The sequence below is a fragment of the Nesoenas mayeri genome (assembly GCF_963082525.1).
Source record: "Nesoenas mayeri genome assembly, chromosome: 2".
Taxonomy (NCBI): Eukaryota; Metazoa; Chordata; class Aves; order Columbiformes; family Columbidae; genus Nesoenas; species Nesoenas mayeri.
In genome coordinates, this window is record NC_137543.1 from 131,888,716 (window position 1) to 131,907,029 (window position 18,314).

The window sequence follows — 18,314 nt, forward strand, 5'->3', positions numbered from 1 at the left end:
TCTTATTTCAAACAGACTTGCATATTCTTTCTCCATGTTTGTGGCCTGCCTGCAGCTTTCTGTCCTTAGTACCTGAATTTCTTTAACTTTTTGATTCCTTCCAGATCATTAACAAGATATTTTAAGGAAGATACTAACTGATGAGCTACACTAGGACATGCTACACAGGAAAAATGGCTTACTGGAATTTCTAATATACAGATATTTTACTTATAGCATTTGCATTTCTGGATATGAAAGGGTGAATTGTATACCTACAATGAATTCTAATTATCACTTTCCAACTAAAATCTGACTGATAATTACCGCATGTTCAGTCAATAATGCATGGTGTCCCTTTTAAAAACTGCATTTATTTTATACAGATGAATCCCAATTATTTGTGATTCATCTAACATGAAGCAAAACATTTGTTACTCATTTGTTATTGTTAAGGAGCCAGCAAAAAGCAGAAGTCAGGAAGCTCCTACTGCCTCAGTAAAATGGCAAAGCGCAAAAGATTAGAGAATTTAAGGGAAGTCTGCTCAGTTGGATTAAGGCAACTGATGGCAGAGAGAAAAATTTTCAGTGAGACCAAACCAAATGCCCTAAAGCATCTGGGTAGTAAAAGGCTGGGGTCAGGGCACACAAGTGAAACAATCAAGTACATCCTGCACCAGAAACAAAAAAAAAAAAATCATGTATTTGTTAGCATTGTTCCATGAATAAGTGCCCATTCTGAGCTTTCTAACTTTGTCTTAAGCTCATATCCATCTTGAAGCAAGTAACTTATACAAAGCTGCACAAATAGAATCTCAATAAACTATTTGTTAGATCTCTAATTTCCCTGTCTGTTCCTGTCCTTCACTGCCAAACATCTATTTCATCTAAGCTGCTCAGGAATGGGAAGATTTGGGAATATTCAGGAATCAAAAAGATCTAAAGAATTTCAGTGGATTTTTTTTTCTTTCAAAGCTAATACATAGGAGAAACTAAGAGGTGTCAAAGAAAGAAAACCAAAACCATATATATACACACATGCACTAAACACAGCATGTAGGTTTATACATAAAACATTTGCCCAATTTTTTTTCTCTGAAACAATAGTTTAATGTCTGTGACATTAATTAATAATAAAAAATACCCTGAACCCACCAGCCCAAACTGAGAAACATACTTTGAATTTCAGTGGTCTTTTTTAAAGAAGCTATTGCATTCATGTTGGGGATTTGGTGCACAATATCTTCCGGGAGAGGCTCCAGCTGCAAGAATAGAACAGAATAATATAAATTTTCAATAAGCCACAGGGAAGTAAAACAAACTGAAACAATTTAATCCTCAGGAAAAGCTCAGCCCAATAACTGGTTAACATCATGCTGGTATCAGTTCTAAAAGTATAGCCATGATTTTGTTTTCTGTTTTCCAGCCATGTAATTGAATTCCAAGGGGCTTTTCTATTGGCTGCAAGACTAATCTATGGGGTCTCTGAAGCAGGTGCATGTCTGTGTATTATTCATTAAAAAAATGATAGTTATTTGTGTAATTTTTGTAGGTTCCTCACAAACCAAATTCCACTGTGTCTGTATATGCAGCTGGGCACTCCAAACAAAACTTTGCTGAAGCCACACTGGAACAGAAGTGTGCACTCTGTTATCTTTATTTTTCTGGTGTTATTACATCTAACCATCTTACACATTTTAAGATTTATACGGGAAAACCATAAAACACAGCTGTTTTTACTAGCTTTGCATTAGTTTCAAATAAAGTAGTAGATAAAAATGATTACGCAGATCAACAGTAAGAGTTCTCTAAGTAAGTTTTTTATAGCGTCAACTGCATTTTAACTAGCCAGTTTAAGTTATATATTCCTTGAACAGGGCTGCATCATGGTATATTAACAGAAGGAAGTGTTCAGTTACTGTAGTTATTTTTGCCTTGCAATGGATAGCTATACCAAGCAAACTGTATTTTGAAATTCATCCACATGTGGGTTTTTGTCCACCTTCCATATATTTTCTCACAGAAAAATAGTAAAATACCTTTTGGGCTAAACGATTCTTCTTCTACTGTAATAACTATATTCTCCTTGAACTATGCTTACGGTCCAGTCAGTTTTGATACTTCCCAGCATAAGCTGCTACAGATGCTTCCTGCAGATCCAGGAGTAGCAACTGCGTCAAGGTGGGCAAGGAAGAGCAATATCAATACCAATCTCTCTTCTCTAAAGCTAAGGAAGTTCAACCATCGTTGACAAGAGACATCTGTACTGCAGACAAAACTACTTTTGTAAGCATGCCTGGGTCTACTTTAAACTAAGTCAAGTGAAGCCCACCCAAGGAGCTTCCCCTGTGAAGTTATTAGTTCAGTAGCCATCATACATTTTCCTCTGGGTTGCTACCACTGCATTGCTACCCACCAACTAGATAAAATCAGCTTTGATCCAAGTACACAAAGTGGGAGGTAACTGCAGTGGAGATACTCCCTGAGTGGTGCTATTTTAAGCAAGCTCAGCTACAAATCCCAGAACTACTGGGATCCTACCATTATGATCAGCAGCGAATGCCTGTCAGTGATAAAGACATTGCAAATACCACCAGTCTTTTGGAGTCTCAGTAACTAAAATGAATAGGGCTGCTCATGTCATTATTTCCCTAGAATCCCATATGGGATTGCAGCTGGAAGGTTTCCTTGTGGCTAGAAACAATAGCACTATGTTTTGTTTTCAAATAGCATAAATCATTCCATTCTGCACAGTGTGCAAGTGTGCAGAGAAGTGCTGGTAGAACCTGACTGGGTCCCAACTCTGTTTGGTCATCAAGGAGGCCAAACTGCAAAGGAAGATTGTTGCTATCTAAGATGTATCATGGATCAGAACGAAGACAGCGATTATAATAAAAATCATATTTACAGATACATTTTCAATTCTTAAACCACATTTTTTTCATGATCTTTGTAGGTTGGTCTATTTGGTAACTCTTGCAGGTACATGGAAGAAAACTGCATATTTGTAAAAATGCCCACCAACAGATCAGCCTTCACAGATTTTAGAACAATAATCCATATAACAATCTTAATAATCCATACCTTGGATTATGTAGTTAATCAGCACTTCTTTTTATCACTTGTTATTTTAGTTTAAAGTAATCTGTTGTTTGGCCAGGAAGAGGACAAAATCCTGAAGATCTGTTTGGTTGTACTGGGTACAGGAACAAAGAAGGGGAAGCAAACAGTAGCTCAAGGTTCTGTTTTGACAATTTCCTAATTCCTAAGGCTTTCACAACCAATTAATTCCCCTGAAGTAGAACAAAATAGCTCCAGGCTCTAACAGTAGGAATAAAAATACAAGGTATGGCATTGCCAGGCTTCAAGATGTGTGAGCTGTGTCTTGCTCTGTGCTTTAAGCACCTTGAGATTCTTTCTGCAGATCTCTTGTACTAATTATAAAGCTGAGAGCAACTGATGTAGAGATAACTAGAGGAGATTTCCTATTAAAAGGTGAATATTTTGTTACCTTTTCTGGAGCTGGATTTTTGCAGGAGCCAAAGAAATGTCTTGATTTTTCCTAATATATCAATGACAACTCTTTACTTATCAGTACGGAAATAAAAATTTTAACATGTAGGCTGCATTTGAATAGCTAGACATATCAGATGAATATTTAGAAATGGTAGAGGTGCTTTTAGAAATCAGGATAAGCTGATGCATCATTAAAGAGAAGAAGGAAAAGTGTCAAACATCTGACAATTATCGCAGGTGATGTGAATACAATAGTCATATTTGATCATTTCCTTAACAATTTTTTCCACAGAACTTTCAGCTATTCTGCCTCCTCACTCTTAGGGATAGCCAGGGAGAACCTGGATCCTCTTCCATTTCAGCACAACCTTATCAGACTCCAGAAGTGAGTTCATTACATCCTATACCGTGTTCACCCCAAACGCAGCATTGTTACACAAAGACTGGAGAAAGCCAGGGGGTTACAGCAGCTATTTCTATATACTTTTAAATTAGACTGTTTGCATTCAAAAGTATTATTTCTGTTGGCAACTATTCACTGGTTCGATACGAATGTATAGACATAGGGATGTCCCTGGAAAATATCATAAATTAGACCCAACAGTGAACAAAAGAAATTACTCTACACCTGGCATATATGGCACCATCGCCTTCCCTCCTACACTTACTGGCACTCGGATCATGAAGTCTACTAAATCTGGAAGCTAGCAGTAAGGAAGCTGAAAAGAGCACTGGAAATACACAGGAAAGAAATCTTTCAGAGAAGAACAGCTCAAGACAGTGCAGAAATAACTAAACCACTGGAGAGACACTTTGGACCAGACACAAAGGGTCACATTTTCAAAGCTTTTACATGGGTGAATTGGGCTTTTGTGCTCAAAGTAGCAGATGAAAGTAGAAACTGTGTCTACTAATCATTTTTTAAAGTAGGAAAAACAATGTAAATGGGCAAAAATCACTTGGGTTGCCAAAGTCTGCCCAGAGGCATATCAACAAATGTTTGAAGAGGGAATTAACGATGGAAATTTCATGTGCCCAGGAGGTGATATGAAATGATCCTTGGGAATGTGGAGACACTCTGAAACTACAGGAGACTGTGCTGAGCTGGAAAGTCTAGAAAATCTAGAAATATCTGAATTGTCATTAGCAGTGTCATGTTTTAAAGCACCAAGATGAACTTCAGTGAACATTGTTGCACGTAGTTAGAGATAACTGAAAAGTGTAGCAAATATAAGGATAAGGTAAGGAGCATGGAGAGTCCTGAGAGAAGCAGAGGAAGGGGAGAAGACAGGAAGGCTCTTTAGGGATGTCTAGGCTTCAGGAAGAAGTTCTATAACCTCTCTTTCCTGGATAAACTGCGCAAGAAGCACATCAGCACCTAGACTGGGCTTTGTTCTGTTGTGGTTGCCTGTGGTTACAGATGACTAAGTTCAAAGATCTCTTAGGTCCTCTGTCATATTATCAATCTTCTCAAAGTTCCTGCACTTTCTGTTTGTATATAAATACTCTAGGAAAGTATTTTTGTGATTCCCTGTTACAATGTGGTACATAAATGAGTCAGTTTTCAATAGGAAATAGGTTCAAAGACACAAAGGGTCATTAGCATCTACCAGTTCCCAAAACAGAAGAGGTTCCTTGGAAAACTGTAACTTTGGAATCAGAGTATTCTGTTTCCTTGCCCAAACCACTTCATGACTAGCACTGCCCACACGAGGGACTTTAATGTCACCATGCTGACCTCTGGCACATACATTGCTCTAGCTTCCTACTTCACCTAATTCTCGATTTCTGGGGCAATTTCTGGACTCCAGGTTTATGCAAGCAGCAGATGACAGGCGGCTTAGACTCCATGTTAATTATTTTCTAGTATTAGACTCAGATTAATAGTAAGGATGTGAGATTGTGACCAAGTTTACCATGCAATTTAAAATTGATCTCAGGCCATATTCACTGCCATGAATATTTCTATTTTGGTGAGAGAAATGCTTACCTGTTCTGGTAAATAACCCCTTTTTAATGCAGTCCAGGCCCTCTTGGCAGAGCTCACTGCCTGCCTGGCAAGCAGCCCCAGATTCACACTGAATTCCACAAAGGAGAAAATGCCAACTTTTCATCATCAGCAGGAAAGCTGCAGAGTACGAGCTTTCCACTTAAATTACTATCCCCTCCTAAATGCCAGCTCAACAGCTTGCAAGAAAGAAGCACATACTTCACACTCGGCAAGAAAATTGTCCAGTATAAGTTTTCAAGCATGCTTGGGAGCCAACCAATGACAATGTTTTGTCAAATTGTGCTTCAGACTGAAATTCAAGCCAGAAGAATATTTACTAGAAGATGTTAAATTTAGTCACTTTAAAATGTTTTTACACTTAGGGCCATATTCAGCCTTGACCGCCACAGTCAATGAGAGCAGACATGCATCCTCTGTGTGCCTTTGCTGCAGGGTCCCATTGGGCAGAGCCCGCTGTGGACTCCACTTCTCTGTTTCCTCTATGCAAAGAAGAGCATGACCCCATCTGTGACTAATTATCGCTAATTATACACCACAGCAAACCACTGTACCACGTGGAGCTAAGAGACACTGCCCGAACCTGTAGACAGGCCAGAGGGACCATGATATTAGATGGACTTCTGTGTCCCATGGAAGTATCCCACCTAGCTGTTTGAAAAGGAATGGAATGAAGGAAGAATTAAATCCTTAGGTTTTGACTCAAAAAGTTTTGTGCTTGAAGGAATTCTTCCTTATTCCCTCTGGCTGCAAAAGAACCCCCAAATGAATGCAGTTATATTGGAAACAAGCTGCAGGATTTAGGATACTGAACTCATGGAAAGTTTATCCCTGAGGGCTTTTAAAAATCCACATAGTGCCTCTTCAAAAGAAATGTGGAGGAAAGAAACCAGAACCTATCCTTGCATGTGTAGAGCAGCCTTACTCACCACCACCTGGCACCAAAAGGCATAGCAGAGGTCTTTATAGTACTGAAGCTAGGATGAACCAAACAGTGTGGAATTTCCTTTCTCCATGACAAAGATTTTGAGGAAAAAAATCTCAATGTTCAATGTAATTTTCATACACTTCTTGGAATAACATACAAATCTTAACATTTAATGGTTTTCTTGATTGAAGTAATATATGTATCTATTTATGCTTAAAAATAAGTTTTATAAATTATACAGCCAACTTGTGAAAAACTGTAAAATCATTTAAAGGGTATCACAATAAATTAAAGAATTTAATTTTAAGCATGACAGTCTATCAACATGTCAGATATCCTTAGTTTTAAAAGCAAAGTCCGTTTTCCTATTATCTGAATCCATCATTTCCTTTGTTTTGACACATGCTCTTTTAACAGACAAGTTTTCAAATCATGTTGAGAAAATTCAGGGATATTTTAAAGCAACTGATGCTTGTTCTGCCTTTTTATTTTCCAGAAGGATTTCCATGTTTTCATTTTGGATTTCAAGGGCATCCAGCTGCTTAATCTCTTCTCACCTTTTAGGAAGTTTTCCTTCCAAAGAGATAACCTACAGTGCTCCTAATTAACACTGCAAATGGTCAAATGAATTTTTCTCCAAGTGACATGGAATTTTTCTGCTTGTACATAGAAGCATGGACCAGAAAACTTGAGCTCTTGAAATAGTTTTTTAAGTAATTTTATATGTAAACTTTCCAATTAATAATTTTGTCATAAATGTTATTTTTGCCTTTATTTCCATCATTTCCTTTTCAGTTTTCTCATCACTTAAGGAAGGACTCACACAAGCAAACCAGATTGAGCCATTTCAGATACTATAGGGTGTCTTGCCTGGTTTCCAGTTGCTGCTCAGAAAGGGTGTGGATCTCTTCTAAGTTCTCTGTTAGATCTTCCAGTCCTGTGCTGAAGTCCTGGATACCCTAAGGTATCTAAAAGGCACTAGGCACCTCTGTTCATGGAACTGGGTCTTAGAAATGATTAACAATGTAAGTATCTCCAATGAGAGAAAACCAACACTTATAATCCCATTTGTGTGTCCTTCAAAATCTGAAATTATTGTTCAAACATAGTTCTGCAGAGAAGTTCAGAAGTATTGACCACACATAGATGGGGCTGATAGCTCATTTAAATTCTGAGCTCTTCCAAGAAAAAGAGACCATCTTACTAGTTTTTTTGGTTAGTCTTCAAAATCAACAACTGTACGCAGGAATTTCCTGTGCCATGCTCAAATTATTTAAAGATGATTAGCTTGATAGTGTATTCTTGTCCAAGTGGCTCCACTTACATTTATTAAGAGAAGAGTAAAAAGTTATTTTGCTAAACAGGTCACTGTGCTACAAGGTCGCATATCATGAAGAGCAAAACATAACTATTTTGGATGATAACATGTTTTCCTTCTTGGTGTTCAGTGACAAATTAAGAAAAGAAAGCATTTTTCACTTGTAAGTTTGATGTTACCTCTACATATCAGACCAGCCTTCCATAGAAGTTAAAAGTGGTGGCTAGTTTTACAATTACTCTTTTTTTTTTTTTTTACATGTTATTCTGCTGGTAGTAGAACATATGAAGCAATGAATTTCTGCATTGACAAGGCCTGGCCAAAAATAACAAAAGAAAAAGTTTTCAAAAACCCTGCAAAATGTTTATGAATTCTAATTCTCAGCACATGAATAAATACATCTGACAAACTGCAGAGTACCTTACAAAGGCCTTTCCCAACCTTTCTAATTTGAGTTCAATTACATGAGCAGTGTTTAGAAACCGAAGTTCATCTTGCCAAGGTTTTTAAACTAGGGTTGAACTACATACATTATTATTTGTAAAAGTGAAGGGCAGATAATAAGTTATAATTATCCAATTAATCACCTGTAAAGAATTGCATTCAAGGAAGAATGCATCCTCAAATTGCAATAATTGGTTGTTTGAAGAAAAACTTTTTTCTGTCCTTGGCAGGAGCACCTCTGGAGTTTGCTGTGCAAGTTCATGAATATTATGCTAAAATCACACAATGTATATGTTATGGGCCATGTGGCATAGATTGTCGTAAATCTACAGATGTCAACAGACGTGCTGATTTCCACTAACTAGATATCAGACTTCCTCATTAGTCTCTGCTCCTTAGTAACACCTTTACTTATTCTTTTAAGCAAACATCAGTTCCCCATGGCAGTGTCGGTAACAACATCCTCTCTGGAATATTTTTCTCTTCTTAGCAGCCACAGTGTATTTTGTCTTTGAAATTCTGCTGCACCAGACCATTTAATATTTGTCCCTGAAGACAATGCTGTAAGAGCACAGGAGAATAATGCTTACTGCATGGGATGTTTCAAGTTATTAATGATCATGTTCTTCTAAAAGTGAATTAAAAATGGCTTTACAGGTATTTTTGTCTTTCCTGAAATTTGCTTTGCTGTATTTTGCAGACAGACAGAGTCACAATTTATCTAATTTCCCACTGCCTAATTACACTAAAATAAATGGAAGTAAGTCTCTCTTCCAGTACACTTATCCCATTCCCTTTTCTCACAATCGGTATTTTTTCTCAGGCAATGGTAGTCAGTGACAGTAGAAATAGTAGCTGGGTGTGATATAGTGTTAAAACAAAATGAGGCAATTTTCATAAATGGGTAGCACCACCAAATGGTCATAATTGGATAGAGGGACCCAGGCACCTACACAGAGGAAGACACATCACATCATCAGCATTGCATCATTTGCATTAGTCCCACAAGGGTGTACATTTCAGAGAATGGGTTTAGAAAGGCCATGAAAAGCTGTTGATGATATACATTGATGAGATACTACCACGGGGAAGATGATGACAGCGAATATTAGTGGGAGTGCCCTGGAATGGCAACTAATAAAGAAAGCAATGCTTCATTCACTAAGATTGGCAAATGCCTCAAGCTAGGTTTTGTAATCCATATTTCAGCCCCTAAATAAAAGGACTAACATTGAACTGATCATTGAAAAAGCTATCATTTAATCCATTGCATATATAATGTAAAAAATAATAAGCATAAAAATGTTTTTCTCATAAAGATGAAAAGCAAAGATTCAAAAGAATATTTAGACAATCCTCCTATCGAATATTCATCAGGAGACACATTACTTCACATTATTCACATAGGTATCAAGTCTGGCGGTGAAAAGAAACTGGCAGACTACTTTGCAATTTGGCACTAACACATTTGATTGGAGAGATTATGTAGCTATTACCACTTTTCCGGGCAGGAGGGGGGATGTATTACACCACACATTATAACAAGATATTGCAAAATTCACAATTTGTGGTACAAGTTTTGTCCTTTCATAATTACTTTGGTTACATCTTCAGCAAGCTTATTTTCCTTCTCACTGTACTTATAGGAGAAAAGATATTTTCTAGTGAACAACAGAACAATTTTCACTAATCTGAACGCTTATTTTGTGTTTGCGTACATAAATAGCACATACTTGTATTTACTCAGTCTGATAGTCCACTCTCAAAAGTTTTTAAATAATATATACAGTGTTTGACAAATATTGGACACTCAATTTAAATTACATGCAGATCAACCTGAATCATCATTTACCACTTAAAAAAACAAACAACCAAACCAAACCAAACCAAAACATTTTTGAAGTCTTGGACACATTCAGTTTCAAGACCCTCTGAAATATGTTATTTCACATGCCAATTGAAGTGTGAAAATACTGCAAAAAATGTGCCTTTGCAATATCCAGTTCCTAAGATTACCAGATATCTTGCAAAAGCCATTATTTTTTTTCATAATTTTTTTTGTCTTTCCTGAAATTTGCTGGAAGGAAGGTCTGATCCTGGTAGATGGTATGCACACCAAGGACTACTAATGATGTGAGCCTCACCAAAAGCAATTTTGAAGTATTAAATCTTACTCAGAACTGGGAATGATTTAGTCAAACACTAGAGGATTTATATAACCATCTAATTTAGAGGTATTTATCCAAACCAGCTCATCTAAGGTCTGCTCATATGTAAGACATATTCATTTTGCATGGTTTTTATATCAAATGAAAAAAGGACTGATGCCATTGTTACTAAGAGAAAATCAAAGAAAGGAGTTTCAACAAACTTGGATCATTCTCTCCACCTACTATGATTTATGTTTTACCTCATTTCCTAAAAGGGCGTTTATACAGGCTTCAGATGCGTCACAGATGGCAGTAAGGTCATGTCCTCCCTCCAGTGCCAGCACAACACGACCATCCGCTAGCTTCAGCAATTGCTTGGTTAGGTGACCAAAACCTGGTATTCAAATACAGTAGTGCAAATAATTAAAGTAGAATAGATATTACTGGCATATGTCACATCTGCTGTGATGAAAAGCTCACAGATATTGCACAGGGAGCATGAGATATATTTAGTCCAGTATCCTGTTTCTGACTACAGCCCACACCAGATGCTTTGGAGTTAGGTATATGGAATTTTGCATGAGGCAGATGTGAGATAACATCCCCCTGCTGATCACTAAGAACTGGAGATTAGTTGAAACATGAGGCTGTCCCTCTTCTTACCTTCATTATCCATTATCACCCTGGATTCTCTTCCTATTTGCACATCAACGTGGCATACATCTATGTTATTTAGAGAGATCTGATATAATCCTGGTCATTTACAGCATCGAATGACAGTATTTGTACTTAAATTATGATAATATAATTTAAAATAATTGTATTTTTCAAATGAGATGATGAAACTTTTATTTAGAAATTGCTTCTTCCTTTGTATTTGCGGTTTGAGTACAATATACAACCCTGGACTGAAAATAGTGGAAACACGTTACCTCTTAGCTCCTTTTAGAAGTGTTTTTGGAAGCAGCACTAATAACTAGATCACTTATTTTGATTCAAGGTTTTAGTATGTCTAAACTTTCCAGAACTTCATAGACATCTCTACCAGTATCACTCACTCTTGATCAGCAATGTCCTAAGCAATTCTTCACTACAAAAATCATAGTACTTCATTTTATGCGGTGATCTATAACTGCATAAACACTAACACAACGTTTTCATCTGTGATTCAAGTACAATTAATTTATTTAATTTTTAACAACAACAAGAAAAATACATGAAAAAATGTTAATTTGGAGAAAAGATTTTGAAGGAAATTTTGTGGTAGTTTCCTAGGACAGCTATTGGTTTTGATTCATCACCTTTAAGTCAGTAATGATAAGTAAAGCTTTGAAACTACTGAATTTAAATACCCATTGCATCTTGTTCTTAACTTTTCCATTTGGTCTTTTCTAGTTTCTCTATTGATGGTCATCACTACGCATTCCAGTGCACTTCATACCTTAAATAAAGCATTTAAAAGTTACCTGCTAGTCCCTAGGGCTCTATAAAGACAGGAAAACCACCAACTTTTTACTATGTTCCAGAGAAGAAGGTCATCAAAAGTTAAAAACTACAAAAATCAGAAGCATATTTACTAGAGAAGTTTTCTAAGACATAGACTTTAGGCTTGTTCTGGCAAACAAGCAATCACACAATTAGTTCTGTTTACACCTTAGGACTTTGTTAAGCACATGCCCAACTGTTTTTAGAATAGGGACTTTAAGTATAACAGCTTGGATTTGGCAGTGCAGACAAAAAAAAAAAAATCTACTTGTCATTTGATCTGTGGATGATTACAGAACACTTGAGGTGAAATATTGGTTCCTTAAGCCACTCTACAATCTTCTGTACCAAGAACTTAAGTTTTGATTCCAGCAAATAAACTACACTGTGATTCAAATTACATACAGTGTTAAAAAAAATCTTAAATTCTTATTTAAACTCAACTTCTCCGCATGAAAAGAAAAATAAAACAAAACAAACAAAAACCAACACCCAATCCTCTCTACAAAAGACCCAATTTAGACAGGATATTATAATAAAAGTGAAGGAAAGAGTGGAATGAGGATAACCTTTGATCTTTAGCCAATTTCTACTTTCTTTTACCTACAGAATTTATTTCTGTCTGCATGTTACACGTGCAATCTTCAGATTCGTAAGAAGAAAGTGCCAACAGCATAAAGTGAGTTGTACATAAAGCATTTAGAGGAAATGAAGAAGAATGAACAGGCACAGACTCCCCACATATATAACTCACCCTTTGGGGCTATGAGAAATCTAACAGCACTTTAAGACAACATTATCCTTCATGTTATACAGCTTCTGTGAAGAAGAGAAAACTCTACCATGTTTCCCCTGCACATTTTGAAAATTTTGTATGACCACAAATGTTGCTACAGCTACCTCGTAATTTTCTGAGGTATGTGTGGCAATAAATGTAAAGACTCTCAGTGCCTTTTTCTTCTTTTAAGCAGCCACACATAATATAGCTTATAAACATTGTTACAATGTTAGTTTGTCTGCTTGGTTTCCTAATGATTTTCCTAATATCAATCTTATAATAATAATCTGTTGGTGAGTCAGGATTCATGCAATGAGCCATGCAGAAAGCATCTTTCCCAACTGAGATCACAGTAACAAGATAAAGTGTTGCCAAATGAAATCAAATGATGGGGGCTTTTTTTTCAGTGTATTTACTCCAATGGAGTAAAGGTGACTTGCTGGAAAGGGAGGAAATAATTTTAGCCAACAGTGCCAACAGTGCCGGTGACCGAATGAGTTATGGAAATTCTTAACAAAGGAACTTGGATTCTGTGTCAGTGCAGCAACCTAGGAAAGATATTAGCTTCCTCAAGGAAATCCCCTGGAGTGCAGAAGTAACAAAATGGAAAGAAAGGAATCCCAGAGAAGTAATGGTTTTAAGATGGGTTGTAGTTCACGCCAAACAATTAAGAAAAACAAGAAGAAAATAGAAACAAGCACCATGCAAAGAATCAGTCATCTCCCCTGATAAAAGGAGATCAATGCCCCATTGACCAACTCTAAGGTGAGAAAAGAGTCAGGCAAGCATTTTGAACCCTGGATCTTCTAACTCTCATGAATTTCTAGAAATCAGTAGCAGTTCTTGGCCCTTCTACTGTGCCTGCTGACAAAGGTGCCTGCTGTGATGCTAGTTTTAAAAGCTGGTTTTGGTTTTGATATGCCATATTACAAAACTGTATGCTTTTGCAGTGCTGCATAAGTTATAGATTAAAGGCAGTTATGAAAAATAAAGTCATGTGAAAACATCAGTGCTTGATTTTCAGTCCAGTCTTAAATGGATATTTGTTCCTTGAGGCTGCAGGTGCCTTTGTGCCATTTAGAGTCTGAATGGCTGACTCAGTGGCAGACATCTATCAAACAGGGCTTGAAATGGCCCTGGCAGTACCCACAATTATTTGTATCTATAAACATGAGTAAAAATATCACACATTAATAATGAAAAATATATTATTTAAAAATCCAGTCATTTCAGTCAACAAGTGAGGAAAGATTGTACATGCAGGGGTATTTCTCAAATCTTCTTGATGTGTTTAGTGAATTTGTACTTCAGAGAAGGAGCATATGTTTTTTCTTAAATTAGGCTCACGCAATGTGCCAGAAATAGTGAGCATGGTGCTATGCCAACTATTATTTTCATAATTTCCATAACTGAAACATTAAAAGTATCTGTTTCCTTCACAGATCAAATATTCAGATATCTAGGTAAAATTTACAGAAGCACTTAATATTTGTTTGCTATGATACTAGTAAAGACAATGATATAACTTCAATTTACTAAAGAAACAACATTAAAACACCACCAAGTAGTTCTGAAAATCCTACTCACCAGGTGGCTTACATTTTCCTGACAAAAAACTTGTGGGTGCACCAATGTACATCTAAGCAATAAAGACTAGATTCAAAAGGAAACTTTTATAAACCATGTTATGTATGAGAGAAATACACAATATATGAGCTGTTATCTGCCAGGCTTTGAAGGAAAAATATAAACTTTTAAAACAAAGGCACAAAACATACTCTTTAATTATACCCTTTCCCCTTCTCCAATGCCATTAGTGGAGCAGATGCTGTCTTTAAGCTTATGTAAGAAAATATTATACTAATGAGCAAACTGCCAGGCTGTTATTGAAGGACACAGTGTGCTGATCATTTGATTTACATTCTAGGCAAGTAAATCAGCTTTTAGTGGACTTATCTCCAGTATACCACTAAGACCTTTTTTTGTTTGTTTTTGTTTTCTCTTGTAACAGAGAAGCTCCCCAAGCAATCCTTCTAGTTCTGCCAAACAGCAAGTAATGACACAGGTGAATCTCCTGCCTCATTTGACTGAAGTTGCTGGAACAACTATACTCTTCCTGGGCTTACTGGAAACGTTAAGCCTTATAAAAAGAGAAGAATTATTCCAGTTTTCTATTTTTGTTTTTGAGGCATCCTTTGTCTGACCGCCTGAAACGAAAAGTGGCGGAGAGCAGGTAAAAGAACCAGGCCAGCTCCCCTCCAATGGACTCAGCACACAACTGTGTTGAGTATCATGACTGGACAAAGTAAAGCTAGCAAGTCAGAGTTTGTATGTACAGCCTCCCATTTTGAGAAAGAAACATCTGAGAGTCAAGACAATTTGTGAATGTTATTCTTTTCACATCCTTTTCTCAGCAGACAAGGAAAGGAACCATATGGATGGGGCACACTCCCAGCCAGCACCACAGCACTCCTTGTTTGCATAAACAGTCATATATGCAGCTTCAATTTGCTCACCAGCAAATGTGCAAACACCCAGTTAGCAGGGACTAAACCTGCCTCAGCAGAAGATGGGCCCCTTCCTTCTCCCCCACTGTGCATAAGGAGAGCAGATGTCTCCTGCACAGTCACTTTTTGGGTGGCAGCAGGCTGAGGAGAGCAGTGGTTCTGGCCCTTGCTCAGGGAAGGAACACGGACATGTCAGCAACCGAAAGACTTGTGAAGCTTTGGATTTATGGAGAAAGTCCCAGCTTTCTCAGCCTCAGCAGTGGTGCCCCAACAGCCCTTTTGGCTTCAGCATCTTAAAAGCTACAATCTGACTCTAAATTACAGGCAGAGTTCTGGTGAGCTCCTCTGGCTACTTGGAGCAGCCAGGAGAGGAACACATACAAAACACAAAAACTCCACAGTCTCCGTCCTGGACCTCCAAGCATGTATTTAACTATTATTTACCATTTAATCATGTCATTACTCTCTAATTTACTTGAGAACGTGTTTTCCTCTCATTAAAGCTGTTACAATGATTGCTGCCAAAAGTCTACCCACCAGTGTTCTGAGCTCCTTCTCTGTGGTTCCTTCATGATTATTTGATTAATTTTCATTGATATTCTTCCAACAATAGCATCTAACATTAACTGGGTCAGTTTTTACATAACTTCCTGAGTCATCAGGCTACATGTCCTAAATAAATATGTCCACACAGGAGTCAAAAGATAATTTACCCTTCCAGCACTGGCAGGAGCTAGAACATTTTGTAAAGCTTATGTTCTGTGATAAGAAAACACATTTTCTTTTCAGGTCTTAACTGAGGACTTTTTATTTGATCAAACATTCATTTGGATTAAGTCAGAGGTTTGACTCAGTTGGCAGTATATGGCCCTGAGCATGGGGGAAGGGGAGATTTTAATGCCAAATACATTCTTCTGAAAAACCTTTTCCAAATGGCTGAAATTATGAACGTTAGTGTTGAGGTACCTGAATTAAAATGGTAGAGATCTGGCCTCTAGGCATTAACTGCTGATTTCTTGCTTTTAATACCAGAGAAGGAAGCCCAGTAACACTTCAAATTACATGTCTCAAGCAGGCATTTAATTTAGATTAAATTAGACAGTAATTGTATGTTAAATTAATACCAATGGTCTCCGGAACACATTTTTTATGAATTAACAATTTATGTAATTGATGTTTTTATTACATGCCTGTTAGTTCTACAGTAATACGTTTTTCATAATTAGCTCCTCTTTAGCTGCTACACTGAACATAACTTATTAAATCTCTACTAAGTACATATTCAAGGATACATAGGATACCTCTTAGAAAGCCAAACAAAGCAAACGTATCTCACTACAGGAAAAAGCCACCTTGACAACGCTCAATAGGATGGTCTGGGCATCTTCAACTGTCTTGAGATATGTATGTGTCCAAGAGGGTCATGTAGTCCACTGCATTTGCTTAGCCCTCTGGGAAGGAGGAACTTGTATGCTTCAACCACACAATGACAACAGTGACTATCTGAGAAAATGATCCTTAGAGAAAACACATGGAGGAAGGACACTCCTCCAAACTCTGCTCCCAACTAATTCATACTCAAAAAAAAGGAAGGGATTTCTTCTGTACCATGCATTATCACGAAGTAGGGGTTCTGCATCCTGCAGGAAAGGTCATAGTGATGTACAACATAACAATGATGTTTTTAGAGCTGTTATAATGCTGTCATGTGGATTCAGAGGGAAAATATTACAACCACAGATTTCAGCTGCCAGACTCAAAGCAGGAACCTTTGGATATTTTCAAAACTGGCTGGATGTTTTCAGCCCTGTTCTTACTAGGTATTTGTTCTGTGCGTTCCTTCTTGGTTTCCTCACTTTCTCTTCATTTCTACCCCATCTCACACCTAGCCCAAGTAACAATTTTTCTATTGTCCTGCCATCCTCTCCTTTTTTTTAAAAAAATTGCTTCCTATTTAGTAAATTGTCTACTAAGTAAAGCTAGCCAGGAAGCAAGATTATCTGACTGTTAAATGTTTTTTTCAGGAACATGTAGCTATTCTGCATGAGAAGCCAAGAAGCCAAAAGGGGAAATGTAGAACTGCAAACAGCAAGATGGCATTTCAGAATCTCGGGTTCTCCATGGGGCTTGGGGGACTTATTTTCCTCCCCCCCCTCCCCCCCCTTGGCCCCGCCAGGGTTTAAAATCCCTCTAAAGAGATTCTACAGGGATAGTCTAATCAGGCTGATAATTACCTATTGAAAATCTGCCCCACATTTGTGAAATATGTCAACTTGATAGTGCAAGTGATTACCACTGTTATAATGATAACTTCTTCCAAATCTGATCAAATTGCTCAATTTAAACTGATGTACAACATAGGCATCTGATGTTACAGATTACAGATGATTATATCTCCAAATCTGAGTCCAAACTCAGTAAGGGGTTGGCTAGAAAACAAGACATCTGATAAAAAAAAAAATAATTCAAAGTATGAGGAATTTGTTTCTAATCCACACTGGAATAAAAATCAGATACTGCTATTGACTATCCAAATAAATCAGTAAGCTTGATTAAGTTTGGAGAACTTTATTATAATGCTACTGCCTATAAAATCAACTTGACAGTTTTTTAAAATAGGCAGGGCAAAGTTTCTGCTGTTGTAAATGAGTATGGCTGAAATGTGGGCACTGAGTTTTGACTGAAAACAATCTGATGGGAAGATCTAGACTTATTTTTTTTAACTGATGAAAAGCCAAGTCAGTTAATTTTGAATTGACCCAAGAGACTAACACAAAGGATCTGATTTAAAGTCCATCACTCAGAAGCTGAGAACAGACTGCCATTTTCTGAAGATGGTCTACAAAATTCTGCCAAGAAAAGCAGCAGGGACTAAATGATCTTTCCAACATATACAGTTTCTCAGAGTCTACGAATTAAGGCTCTCACTTTTTTTTCAGTCATTTATTGACCCTGCCACATCAAAATATCATGTTAAATTAAGGTCTAGTTCCTTAGCCAGTGTTAATCAGCATATACCATTATCTAAAGACCTGGCCTCCAGATGTGGATCATTTATCATTCCAAGACTAGGGACATAGATACAATAAGCATATCAGGGATGGGTTCTTGTAGGTGGATAGACTTGAGGTAAATACTCTATTTCCTGACCAATTTGGCATCAAGTCTCCTGGTGAACTCTGTATCAGAGGTCTACTGCCC

The 18,314-nt window shown here is 37.2% G+C and overlaps 1 protein-coding gene across 3 annotated transcripts in view; it reads right to left on the bottom strand.

Moving 5' to 3' along the window:
* HDAC9 (histone deacetylase 9) overlaps window positions 1–18,314 on the bottom strand; it is a gene marked incomplete at both ends in the record, with an annotated part of 426,230 nt that overhangs the window by 13,538 nt on the left and 394,378 nt on the right. For all 3 annotated transcript variants that reach the window (XM_080339190.1, XM_080339185.1, XM_080339191.1), the window contains 2 exons: window positions 1,157–1,241; window positions 10,604–10,737. In XM_080339190.1, the coding sequence (XP_080195316.1) occupies window positions 1,157–1,241; window positions 10,604–10,737 (219 nt within the window). The remainder of the gene's footprint in view (window positions 1–1,156; window positions 1,242–10,603; window positions 10,738–18,314) is intronic.